Source organism: Triturus cristatus, chromosome 12 (genome assembly GCF_964204655.1).
Source record: "Triturus cristatus chromosome 12, aTriCri1.1, whole genome shotgun sequence".
Lineage (NCBI taxonomy): Eukaryota > Metazoa > Chordata > Amphibia > Caudata > Salamandridae > Triturus > Triturus cristatus.
This window is the reverse complement of record NC_140595.1, coordinates 815928999-815941733: the sequence shown is the minus strand read 5'-3', so window position 1 is coordinate 815941733 and position 12735 is coordinate 815928999. Positions and strand designations below refer to the sequence as shown.

Below are 12735 nucleotides of genomic sequence, written 5' to 3'. Positions count from 1 at the left end.
GCTTCAAACCCTAACAAGCCATGAACCTTTCATTCAGGTCTTCAAGGACATAGTCGTTCTCAGGACCAGCATCAAGTTTGTCACCTCTGTAGTTTCACACTTCCACGTGCGTCCGACTATTGAGCTGCTCATCTTCTTCCCACTACGAGACTCTGCGACAGAAAGAGCCTTATGCATGCTATAAGTTCAAATGGCCCTCATGTATAGACCGTACCAGGCCCTTTTGTACAACGAATCAAATTTTTGTGGACTTTGCCACATCCTACAAGGGACACCCGATCTCTGAACCCAGCACTGTGCCATCGATTGTTGTGTATCCAGGCTTGTTATGCCAAGGCGTAACAAACACTTCCATTGCCCTCCAGAGCATGCACAAAGAAGGTGCTACTGTGTTCCAAACATTTGCATCATCTGCCCACTAGCAACTGCTTTTAGGGTCACGGCTTCATGGTCTATGCATGGCGTGTGTATCTACGGCCACATATGCTATGAAAATAAAACATCTGTTTGTAGCTTGTAGTGCTGTGGATTCACATGTGGTCACCCTCCTGCCCAGAAGCGAATGATGATCACAGATGTTTGTCTCTCTTTTTATTGCACAATAAATATATAACAATGCGCAGTACACTTGTCTATGGCACTACAGTCCACTTACACGAATCACTCACTGGACGGAAAACAGTCCGAGGCTGAGCCGGTTTCCCTTTGCATTCTGGACTACGGGAGGGGCCCCAACAGTTTTTGGGACTCTGAGTTTTTCAAACAAACACAAGCTGCAACATCCGAGCCCAACACTAGATGGCAAGATTCACCAGATTGCAGGGTTATGCAGAGCATGTGAATCTATCTACAGCCCTACACGCTATGGACAGGCGCCTACAGGGTTTCAGTCAGAGCAGGAGCACCAATCAGATGTGTCCTGACCTCTAGTCAATCAGCAACAGGCACAGAAGCATTCCTCCATACACCCCATCAGCACAAGCGTGGCGTTAACAGAAACAAACCCGGACTTTCTGTTGGCGTTGTGGCTTCAGTGGCCGCTCCAACCAGTCGGCCATAAAGCCACCAGATGTGGTCGCGATTTGCAGGTCAGAAGATCCAACGTTGATTTATATTGTGCTGTTTGCTATATCTGAGTTCTTGCTGGTCGCCAGAATTGCTTTGGACTCTCAGAATGTTTCATCTAATTCTCCTTAGCTCAGTAACAGAGCTTCTGCATAGGTCATTAACTCTGTTCAATGACTAGCCATGACTCCCGCCCCTTTACCCTTGAGTTTGTTCTCATCTAGCTGGACGCAATACAGTGAGGCGCTCTCTAAACATTTCCAGGGACTTGGTACTTATGAATAACTTATTTTATTTAGATTCACTATTCTTTCTGGACATCTCGTCATGTGCTTTTAACTGGTTTCAATGTATACAAATGTTAACCCTTTTCCACGCCTCACCTGAGAGGGTCTGACAGGCCGCCACACGTCTCCAAAGGATGCAACATTTATTTGTGATTTTTGGCAGAATCTGTGTGGTATTTGCTGAGCTCATATAAAATGGTTGGCTTTAATTCTCTGCACGGTTTCCGAGCAGAAGTGGTAGGTGCGTCCGGAAAGGTTGCATCTCTGCATCGGAACACAAGCTCCCGAGTCCCAGAGTCCAGCTCCGAAGGTATTTCCATGCAGAGATGTCCCCTGGCTCTGGCACCACAATATCGCATCCTAAATATTGTCTGACAAAGTTTCTGTCTGAAGCATCGACTTATTGGAGTTAATAGTAGAAAATGTACATCAATGAGTGATATTTTTTGAAACAATATTTGGACCGCGATATTTCTCTCATACATACAACTGCTACATGTGAATTTCTGCCAGGTGGGCAGAGGCTACTTAAATTGCACAGCAAGTGGGTAAAGCAAGTTGTAAGGAAGTGGGTGTTGCCAGCGGTGGATAAGGTAAGCGGATCCTGTAAATGGTGTGGTAAGCAGTAAAGCCGCGTGGGTACGCACACACATTTGCAATACGTTTCCCCAACTTTCTCCACTTCCAAACTTGCACCTCAATGGAGCATGTGCCCGGGAGCAGGAAGTGGGGGAAAGGGTATGCAGTACCCCATTTTTGCTAGTGCATCGAAAATCTTTACATTGAAACAACTTTTCTATTTTATTTTCAGACTATTCGCATGTTCCCACTGAACCAATGAAGGGCACGGAGCCCTATCCGCCAACCTACAGTTCTATAAATCCTCCTGGGCCAACCAACCTCCCCCTTCAGACTCAGGGGTTCCCGGTACCCCAACAAACTGCTATTGTGCCATACATGGCAGAGGTTCCTGGAGTCCCCCCGGGGCTGGAGTACTTGACACAGGTGAAGTACATTCTCCTTGTCGCACGCGCCTGCCGTTCTTACCGTATCCTCTTTTGTCCCTTGAAAGCTGGATTATTTTTCAACTTTTTTTATTTTTATTTCTCCCAATGATTTTTAAATTCAACTATCTATATCTCTCTATCCTACCGTCTTTGCCACTTTTGGTGTCTACATTACTGTCTGTATTTGTTTTCTTGCTAACGGTACCTTGATATTTATGTATGTCGTCTCTCCTAAACTAGCTCATCTTTCATCACTTCTCTCTTTTCTGATGGGCTTTGCCTTTTTCGTTTCTCCTGTCATGATATTTTTACTGCCTTTATTTACCTACCTTTGTGAATGTTATTTCTACAGCTTTCATTCTGTATTTGAATCCACAGTTATATCTTTTTTATCTTTCCAGCTTTCTATGTTCATGTGCTCATCCATATATTTATCTCTATATGTGTCCCCCCTTGCTGTGCGTGTAGCACCAGCTCCAGTGAGAGCGAAACACGTGTCAGGAGCTGCTTTTACTTATAGCGGGTTGACTGCGCTGGCGCTGTAGCCGTCCACATCTGTACTCTTGGGCTTGGAGTGTTAAAGGGCCTTTGAGGTTTTTCCGCTCGGCGTGGATGGCTCTGTAGCTAATCCTAGGTTTAAAGACTTTGCTGTTGAAATGTTGAAACGTTTTGTCACATTTTTACCTCTGTTTCCAATAAATGTGACCGGTGCCATGTTATGTGGAGTAAGTTTCGTTATAAACACAGAATCCTACTTGTATTACTAGAATGCCAATGCGAAACCCCATGTTATTGTGATACAAGAGGCGAGATGGCTCCCGGCTCTCAGCCAGACACCTCACCCTCGGCGCTTCATACGTGGGCCTGTGCTTGCGCGCGGTGCCTTAAGTCTGCCTAATGACCTGTCCTGTTACTTATGCACACGGAAGGACTGCATGGCATCAACATAGGTGCTCTACAGACCTGCAGAGTGTGATATGCCGTTTATTACCATTGTTAAGGGAGGGGATATGACACACTCAGGAGTCGTGCCCCCTCACACACCAAACAATGCCCATCAGTTTCATGGCACACTCTGTGCATCTGCCTTCATGCCATTATATATATATATATATATACACGTGGTCACTAAAACGCAGTTTAAAAGTAAGTTATGAATTTTAGATCAAGCGCGTGAAAAACGGAAATTCGCCAGTTGCGGTTCCCGCCGCACACCGCATATTCCATGCATATCATCCCCCAGCGGGTTTTACTCCAGCCAGGCTGCCTCCTTTCCTGGTCAATGGATAAATGGTTCTTTTCAGGAGTGCTGGTGACGTTAGTTATGGCTGCCTTGTGTGCACCATCAACCATAATGAACCAAAACTGATAAATTTCATTAGGTTTACGGGTTTAAGCCAGAACTAATATTCAGTTTTTTTATGTGGTGTTTTTATTTTGAGTCAATTATTATTTTTTCTTAATTATACACTTTATTCCTAACCCTCACTGCGCAGTCGGGGTTGGCCACAGAGCAGCTTAGCGCCAGGCCCTCCGTCCAACTCCTTATGGGCAGCCATACCCTCGCCCCCCCCTCACAGTGCATGGCCTAACCCCCTGCCAGCAGCAAACCCCACTGCACCAGGCCTGGCCTGCAGCCAGAACCCACACCTGAGCTGCAGCGGTGGTTGGCCGCTGTGCTTGGTCTGTAGACAGGCCCTGCACCTAACCTCTATTTGTCTGGCAACACCCACTTCAGGCTGTACAGTTCTTTATTCCACACCCCCAAAAAAACAGTTAATTTCCACTAATTGAAAATAATTCTCCTAACTTTCCTTAGTGGGAAAACTAGGTTCCGTTTTTAGGTCTCGCGACTTGCGTTGCACTGCGCAGCAGTGCTCGCGCAGGTCGCGAGACCTTTAGTAGGTGAAAAAACGGGGAATGTAAGCTAACCTAGGAATCGCACACGCTCGTGCGTGCGCGTTTCCTTTTGAGATCCCCCATTGGCCTTTGCGTGCGTCTTATTCCAAAAGACTGCACGCAATTGGCCCGAGGCGCGCGCATAGCTCCTCCCATGGCCTATTTGTGTCTATTACGCGCACCAAGTGCGTTATAGACACCAATAGGCCGTGGGAGGAGCTATGCTTGTGCCCAGACACAGGCGTGACGCGCGCGCCACTTTACTTTTTGGCATAATCGCGGCACCCGCGCTTTACTTATAACATTAAAAGTAAAGCGCGGGTGCCGCGATTATACCAAAGGTAAAGAAATAGATTTTTTTTTCTATTTCTTTACTTTTGGTATAATCGCGGCACCTGCGCGTTACTTTTAATGTTATAACTAAAGCGCGGGTGCCATGATTGTGAGTTACAAAATGTTTGGGTTTTGGGATCTCTTCCCCACATCCCTTCTGCTGCTAATTAACCATGCACTTTAAAAATGACACCATAAAACAACAAGCATTTGCAAAGCAATAGGTCTTGCATTATTACAGTTTGAGCTATTGGCATTGCTAAATAATGCAACACCAATAGCTCAAACTTTAATAATGCGAGACCTATTGCATTGCAAATGCTTGTTTAATTTTGTTTTAAAATTGTGAGTTTCAGCACAGAATGGAGGCTTTTCCCTCCACCTACAAAAGCTACTAGTGTATTGTGATTTTTTATTTTTATTTGTAGATTGCTATTCTCGCACTTTGAACCTGTTGATAGAGGGGATTACAAGCAGTGCTTAATTTGAACCGGTGGTGTCCGTGCTCAACACAGACACTTAGTTGTCAACTCCGGCCCTTGTGACAATCTGTCACAATTTGGCGCTGTTTTGCTAATTTAGAGAGGACCACCACAATTAATTATTAATTCAATATACATTAAAAATGATTATTACCCGCCGCCGCCCACGCCATTCTTATGGCTTCGGGGGCCTGGAATAGTCTGAATTGTCGCACTTGTGGGAGTGTGATGGTTAGTAGTTGTGTTATTACCATCATTGGCGGCGCTGGCAGGGGCAATGTGTGGCGCAAGCTGCTGTGACCTCCTGGTCAGGGCCCTGGCTCTTTTTTTTTTTATTACTACAAATTAAGCACTGCTTGAAAGCGTATTTTTCCGTGCCTTGGGCTGCTTCCAGGGTCTGGCACCTAAGCCCTGTCCCCGGTGGCTTTGGAATTTTTTATTCGCTGCAAGAAATTTTCAAGTCAGGACTGACTCGTGAGTTTCCAAGGGTCGGACAAAAAAAAAAAAAGGTTTTTGAGCCCTTCTCCTGTTGCTTGTATTGGTGGGGGAAAAATGCGATGACAGGAGTCACGAGTCATAGCTTGTAATTTAAAACGGCAGATGAGATGCATACAAAAGTGTTAATACTTTCAAGCCCATTGGCAATTTTTTTTTTTAAATTATCTCAAAAACCTCTTAACACATTTATACCATACCAATGATAGCACACCTTCTGAATAAAGTAATCCTTTCATGCCAAGTTTGATGTAAGCCGATTTCTACTGTAGGCATGAGCAGAGAAGTCCCATGGAAGTAAAATCAGAAACCCTCCCTCCCCCTCTCCACCCCCCCCCCCACCACATCCATGTAACTTTTTTCCCACATGTGTGTGTCTTCAGGTATCTTTGCTGATTCGTAGCTGACTCAGATAGTAGATTGTCAAATTGTGTGGCATGCCATCCACAATTCTATCTATCTATCTATCTATCTATCTATCTATCTGTTAACACCTCAGTTATGGTTCTGACTCAAACCCCCAAAGAATTGCAAATAATCCCTTATGGTTTGCAGTATTTTCACTAAAATGTGAAAATACATCTTTTTTACCCTCTTAAGTTGATCCTTAGCTGACAAGTAAAAATACTGCCAAATTTGTGCACATAACTTAAACTCTCCGTGCCTGGAAAAACAGCTGTCATTGTGTAATGCAATTTGATGTTGTTCTAATGCCCTTGGGCCAAATTTATGCCATATAAAAACTGCAGAAAAATGGGTTTGCGTTACCATTGAGACCTTGAGACCCTACCCCTCTCTACCCATCACTTTTCACCTTTCACCGAACCCTACATGTCTCCGAGTTCAATCTAGGACAACACGTATATTCTTGTCATGCGGTGCTTAGCTGTTAGGTTACTCAGGGGTTCGAGTGTAACTTACTTTATAATTTATTCTAAAATCAATTTTTAGTTTGTAAAAGAATAAGTGCTGGCCCCAGAGCTTTGTTCAGAAGCCTGCTGTCGGACTTGTAGCAGCCTTGATTCCACCTAATTTAAAAAAAATTTTTTTTATAGAGTTTTATATAGCGCGAACTTGACCCGAATCGGGTATCAGAGCGCTTTACATGAGCACCCGTTACGTTATATGAGGCACCTCCATAACCATGCTATCTCTTCCCCTTTATCTCACTCTTGCAAGTTCTTTTTCATTCTTGATTTCCCCCTTCCTCACTGTTTTTCCGTCTCTCTTCTCCTCCTTTCCCCCCGTTTGTGTTTTCTTCCTCTCTTATTCTGGGTCAAAGCCTGATGCAACAAAATAAGTGGCGGTGGACCCCACACACAACCACCGGCTCAAATTAAGCACAGACTAAAATACTCTCATTTGCTTCCTATCCCCTTTCCATCATCCATTTCTTACCGTATTGCACCATTCTCTTCCCTGTCCTCTCACTATCCGCTCGCTGGAGCGTCTCACCACCCTCTTCGCTCCACTATTACCTTGAAGGTTCATGAACGCCCTTATTTATTGCATGCCCTGCTTCCCAAACTGGTTACTTCTAAGATGAGAAATTTGGCTTTTTCATATGAGTATGTGAAACTTTCAAGCTCTTTCACAATCGAGGAATGTGAGGTAACACTTTGAACTGCCCACTTTTATCCCTCACTCCCAATCTTGCATGCTTTGATTTTTGTTGGTTTTTTAAACGGTTATTGGCAAAATACTTATTGAGGGCACTAGAAAGAGTCTGCAACTGCTCCTGCTTGTGAACCTCTGATGCTGTTGGTGCCCTCTTCAGGCACCGCTAACCCAGAACCGAATATACATGATGCATCCAGCGAAGAGGACCTGGCCTAATGTTGTCTTTGTTCTTTATTTTTCCCAATATCAGATCGACCAAGTTGTCGTCCGCGAAAAGTGTAAGTCTCTTTTGTGCTATCTCTTTTCTGGTTGCCTGGAACACATGTGCGATGGAAGTGACGAAGGCGAGAACTCTGGAAGTGACGAAAGAGAGAGCCGAGGAATGAGAGACTGCCCCTAGGAGTGTGGGATTTACACTTGCCAGCAGGGAGTGTCTGACTGGTGGAGGCATGACTGTTGTGTTATGGATTAAAGGGCACACACCAAATGGTCCACAGTAATGTATTCCACCTGAAGTCCTTGGATACAGCAACTCCATCACGCAGATCCTCTTGCTGTCTCTGCCCACAGCATTCGCCCCTCAGAACCAAAAGCTGGACCCGGCACTCCTCGGTTACACTACTAGATTAGAAGATACAACAAGAATTGAGACAGTGATCAAAAAAACAATTATTGACAACTATCTGACAAGAACATTTATACACACAATTTACCTTCATCAATCCTTCAACCATTTAGGTGGTTTTCAACCCTCTTTGTGCATTCCTGTTTCACCAGTACACACTCCGACATGTTTCTACCCAAAGTAGTATCAGTGTCTTCAACTCACTTTGTGGTTCCACACCACTCTGTGTCTTGGCATCGTCCATTTCCTTTCCAGTAGAAGACACAAAACCTTCCCCTTCACTATTGGTAATTGAACCATCCTCAACATCTCGTCTCTTGGTGACATCTTCAGAAGTCACATTATTTCCAATATCCTCCACATCGTCTAGTAGCGTCGAATCGCCATCATGAGAACTCCATGGAAAGGCCTTCCACAAGTCCTTGGACTGATAAGCTACTCTCTTGAGGTTCCACACTTTACCGTTGCTCAACCTTACTGCATTATTCAAAACCTCCACCACCTCATCAGGTTAAAAAAAATCCACTCTCACCCTTAATGACCCTTCCAGGTTTTTTTTATACAAGCCCAATATCTAACCTTGATATTCACATTTCTTGTACTATCCTTAATGTCATAGTAGACTGTTTGTTGTTTAACCCTTATCCTCTCCCGAAGAGACTCAGCTGACCATTTTCCAAATCATGTATTGAACAACAAATACAGGTTGTATTTGGTTTTGGGGTTCCTCCCCCCCATAATGACAAAAGGAGACCCTTCTGTGGCATCACTGCCTGTTACTCTAGAAGTCCAAACATCATTTCTCAACTAAGTGACACAGTCCAGGTTACAAGCCGTGGCGGATTGAACACGCGGTTGAATCTCTCAACCATTCCATTGCCGCTGAGTTTGCACAAAGATGTAGTTCTATGTTTAACTCCCACCTTTTCAAAATAACCCTTGGCGGCCTTCTGTGGAAAAAACAGCCAATCTCTAACTAATACCCAGGCTGATTGGCTCAAGACGCCTCTAATTTCCAATATCGATAGTTACCAAAATAAAGAGGCAGGCGCTGGAAACTGGGAAGCAAGAACAGGTTTATTTCTCCGGAGGAGAATACGTCAGGTCTGACACAAGGGATGTCTTCAGGAGGTGTTCTCTCTAATTCTCCGCTGCTCTCCTTTTTATACAATTTACAGTAACTTTATTGGTGGTCAAACATCCTAGGAATTTCCAGCAGGTTCTCACAGAGTTCCAACAGTTTGTCGTCCTCCACCCGGGTCTTAATTAGTGATTGATATCTCGCAGCTGGACATTCCGACAGGATCTGTGATTGGTCATCATGCAACAAGTCCTGCTGGGTGGGGGCAATAAACTACGTCCGCAAGGCTTGGTTTACAGCCTGGGACTGGATTGAGCGGCCAGAAACATCAATACGCATAGGTCACCCTTACCTTCTCTCTCCCCTTTCACTGCGCCTATTGCACAGTACTGTTGACAGCATGTTGAGGACTCGGACGCATGCCGAACAAGACTGAGAATTTGACCTATGTGTGTTGATGTTTCTGTTAGAAGTTGGCATTTTAAAAGGTACACCACAATTAGGATTTACTACTGTCTCTGTAATACAAGCAGGCTGAAGGAGACCATGGACGCTGCTCACTGAAGCGCGATGTGCTGAATATATTTTAAAATATATTAACATGAATTTAGATGACGTCAGCATCTACCTTTGCTCCTGTTATTAAACTGGAATTTGTAATAAATACCCTTCCAGAAGCTATTTCACCTATTGGAATTTCAGTTTCCATAACACTGCTCTATTTTTCTGCCACATTTTTAGTGCTTCCTGCTTATTTTACATCCTGATGATGACCCTGCTTTAAATAACTTATGCCCAGTGGTCGAAACGACGACGAAACAACATATGTGGACTGTGTTTTTAAGAAATTGATGGTGGATATCATACTTGCTTGACAAGTATTGACTTCAAACACTCTATTAGCCCTATCAGCCACATGTATACATTTTTGTATATAGCACGTAAGCACTTTTTTCACTGTTGATCACTCTCATTGTGCCATCACTTCATAGGAGCAACTTATCTTTTTTAAGATGTAAGTAATGCATAATAATTGCAAAAAATGGATGTTTATAGACATGACTGAGAAGATACATGAAAAGAAATGCCCTAAATGCATAATTGAAACCCTACTCTTGTGAGGTTATCTGTATCTTTGTTTTGACACTATTGCCACGGAAGTCGAGGGCTACACTTCCCCCGTGGGGACCAGCTTTTACATATTAACTGTCCAGCCCAGGTCCCTGGGTTACTGGTTGCCCCTTTTGTTCCAGAGAACTCGTAGTTTATGGCAGCATCAAAGATGCAACTGTTTGTCTCAGCTGTGCTACGTGATGAAGACTGTGTTGTATCCTCTGTTAGGATTGGTGGGAATATAGTGGTCTACTTGAGACATTCCATAATAATAAGTGACGTGATGAAGACACTTGTTTACGGTTGATGACAAATTATTCTAATATAAGCATATATATGAGAAGACATTTCCAAATGTGAAGATTAATCATTTGTTATTTAAGTTACCACTGGACAAACATGGGGACGGAATTACGAACTACTCAACATTTTGAACCAGAGGATTTTCATTGCCAAGCAGGAGATACAATGCTGTGGGCCCCTCTACAACCTCCATCTAACCGACAACAACAACAAGGAAGTGATGCAACTGCTACAGAACTGCAAGTGCACCTGCTCACCTGATGTAAGCTCCCGGGAACCGGCGGCTTCTTGTATCTGGGCTCAGTGTCGGCCATAAGTAAGAAATCCTGAATGTGGGGAATTGGGTCCAAGGTGGCATTGGTTGTCCAGTAACCTTCAGTAGAGCTCTTTCTTTTGTGAAGATGATTAGCTAACAATTTCTGTTGCTCACAGATTTGGGGAAAACATCTCTGAGCCCCCTTAAATTTATAAAGGTCTACACATGAGTTAATTAAATCCCTAACAATGTAATTCCCTTCGGCAGACACCCAACATTAAATTATACTAACATCAGTCACCTAAGGTTGGCTCATTATTGGCGCCTGCCACCTGAGAGAGCCCTGTGGGCATCTGTTCCTTAGGCCCCTCTTCCATCTGATCCCAGCAGTGACTGGATCACTCTGGACAGGAATGATCTAACACTGGGCAAGCAGTAGTTGACTAGTTCTGACTGAGCCTGGACTTCTGCCATGGCCATATAATCACATTGAACTATTGGTAGAGTTGATTTCTACTTAGATGTTACTCCCATCACCAGCTCTGTTTACATGTCTACACCACAGTCCCAAGGCTCGAACACTGATCTCTGAAAGATCCCCTGTTTCCTGTCAGGCTCACATGACAGCACCTCATGAAGTCTTTCTCAATCTTGGCTTGTTTCCATGGTTACAGATCGAGATCCATTGTCCACCTGGCAATATCATCGGATACAGCGTCTGGAATTGGAGCGCCTTCGTGACCAGCCTCTCCATCCAGAACGCCACAAGACAGACGGTTCTTGCAGTAGTGGGTCCTGGCTTCCAGCAGAACATATTTGGCGATGTCAGCTTTGAGGTAAAAGACATTTGGGGACAAGAAGTGGGAGGAAAAGGTGGAGGAAGGAACTCAAAAAATGTTTGTAGGAAGAGGGATAGAAGAAAAAGGGAAGGAGAGGGAGGAAAGCCGGAAGTATTTCCGCAGGGATGTCTTCCATCTAACTCAAGACCTCCCCAGGATATCTTTGCTAACTCTCTATGCTTTATGCAATGCTCATGTTTTGGGTAATCTGTAGAGATTGTAATTCTACTAACAAGGGACTTTGCTCCTGACGGCTGGGGGAGATACCAATGTAAAGCCCGCTCGCAGTTTGTGTTTTGTAATGCACCCCCTGTGGCTTCGCTCAAGTCCTCTGCCCATTGTACTGTAAACTAAACGTGTGCATCAGGATCTCTTGCTGCTATTCATCTGTACGTTTTAAGATGGTTTATGTTTCATTTATTCTCTTGTCATCAACCAATAAACACCCATATTCAAAATTCAGCAGATGTATGTGACACAGCAGGAACATCTTGTCGATCGTACGTTTGAGCAGGTGGTAAATCTCCACGTGAACATGCTTCAGCACACGTCAAACGCATGTGTAATACTTTAATGTTGCTTGCATGAATATATTTTCCCTGTAAGCTGTTTTCACATTCAATAGTAAGATGTAATGTTCGAGTCACCAAATATTGTGGAAGGAGAAGCCATATATCTCTAGGTCAGGATCTGTGAGGAAGGAGGTTGACCTAAGTATCTGTGGCATCAGATCTTTGACCCAGTCTTCTGTCTTGAGGAGAGGGCTCTGGCCCAGCACATTGTAACTCTCGGCTTTGCTGATGATGGGGCTAGGGTGGAGAAGCATCTCACCCCAAGAGTGGTCCTATCCCTGGGGTGAGATGCGATGGCAATGAATGTCGCACAGCCTTTAGTCTGGAGCACTCCCAGGCCATGTGTATGGAACCTGCCCCTATATAGCCAAATCCGGTGTTTTACGCTGTTTCAGCCAGACCATATACCAGTAAGTGGGATAATTATATCTTAAATTTAAAGTGTAAAAGTCTGTGTCTGCTATTTAGGGACACGTCTTGGCTGTACACAGCAGAATGTCCTGTGTTCATCAGTTAGTTTTGATTCCAAATCTTTTCCCCATCAGCGCCTCACACCACAGTGAGGTATCGGCTGAGCTATGATGGCCAATCTATATATCTGAGACATCAAATAAGATGGGCACTGGATGTCTATCACTAGTGATAGGGTTGGCATGATGTTGAGTTCTTTCAGGTTCTGCCCATTTGTGGTGTTCTGTCAGGTGATTTCTTGTAGGAGTGTTGCTTTGATCCTATCCGTTCAAGTATGCTGAAAGCTT

The 12735-nt window shown here is 44.2% G+C and overlaps 1 protein-coding gene across 2 annotated transcripts in view; it reads left to right on the top strand.

Annotated features, from left to right (window-relative positions):
• The window catches only part of LOC146782965 (phospholipid scramblase 3-like), a 220279-nt gene that overhangs the window by 168985 nt on the left and 38559 nt on the right, over positions 1–12735 (top strand). For both annotated transcript variants that reach the window (XM_085638675.1, XM_085638676.1), the window contains exons 3-6: positions 2164–2357; positions 7439–7466; positions 10391–10572; positions 11241–11402. In XM_085638675.1, coding sequence (XP_085494801.1) covers positions 2164–2357; positions 7439–7466; positions 10391–10572; positions 11241–11402 — 566 coding nt within the window. The remainder of the gene's footprint in view (positions 1–2163; positions 2358–7438; positions 7467–10390; positions 10573–11240; positions 11403–12735) is intronic.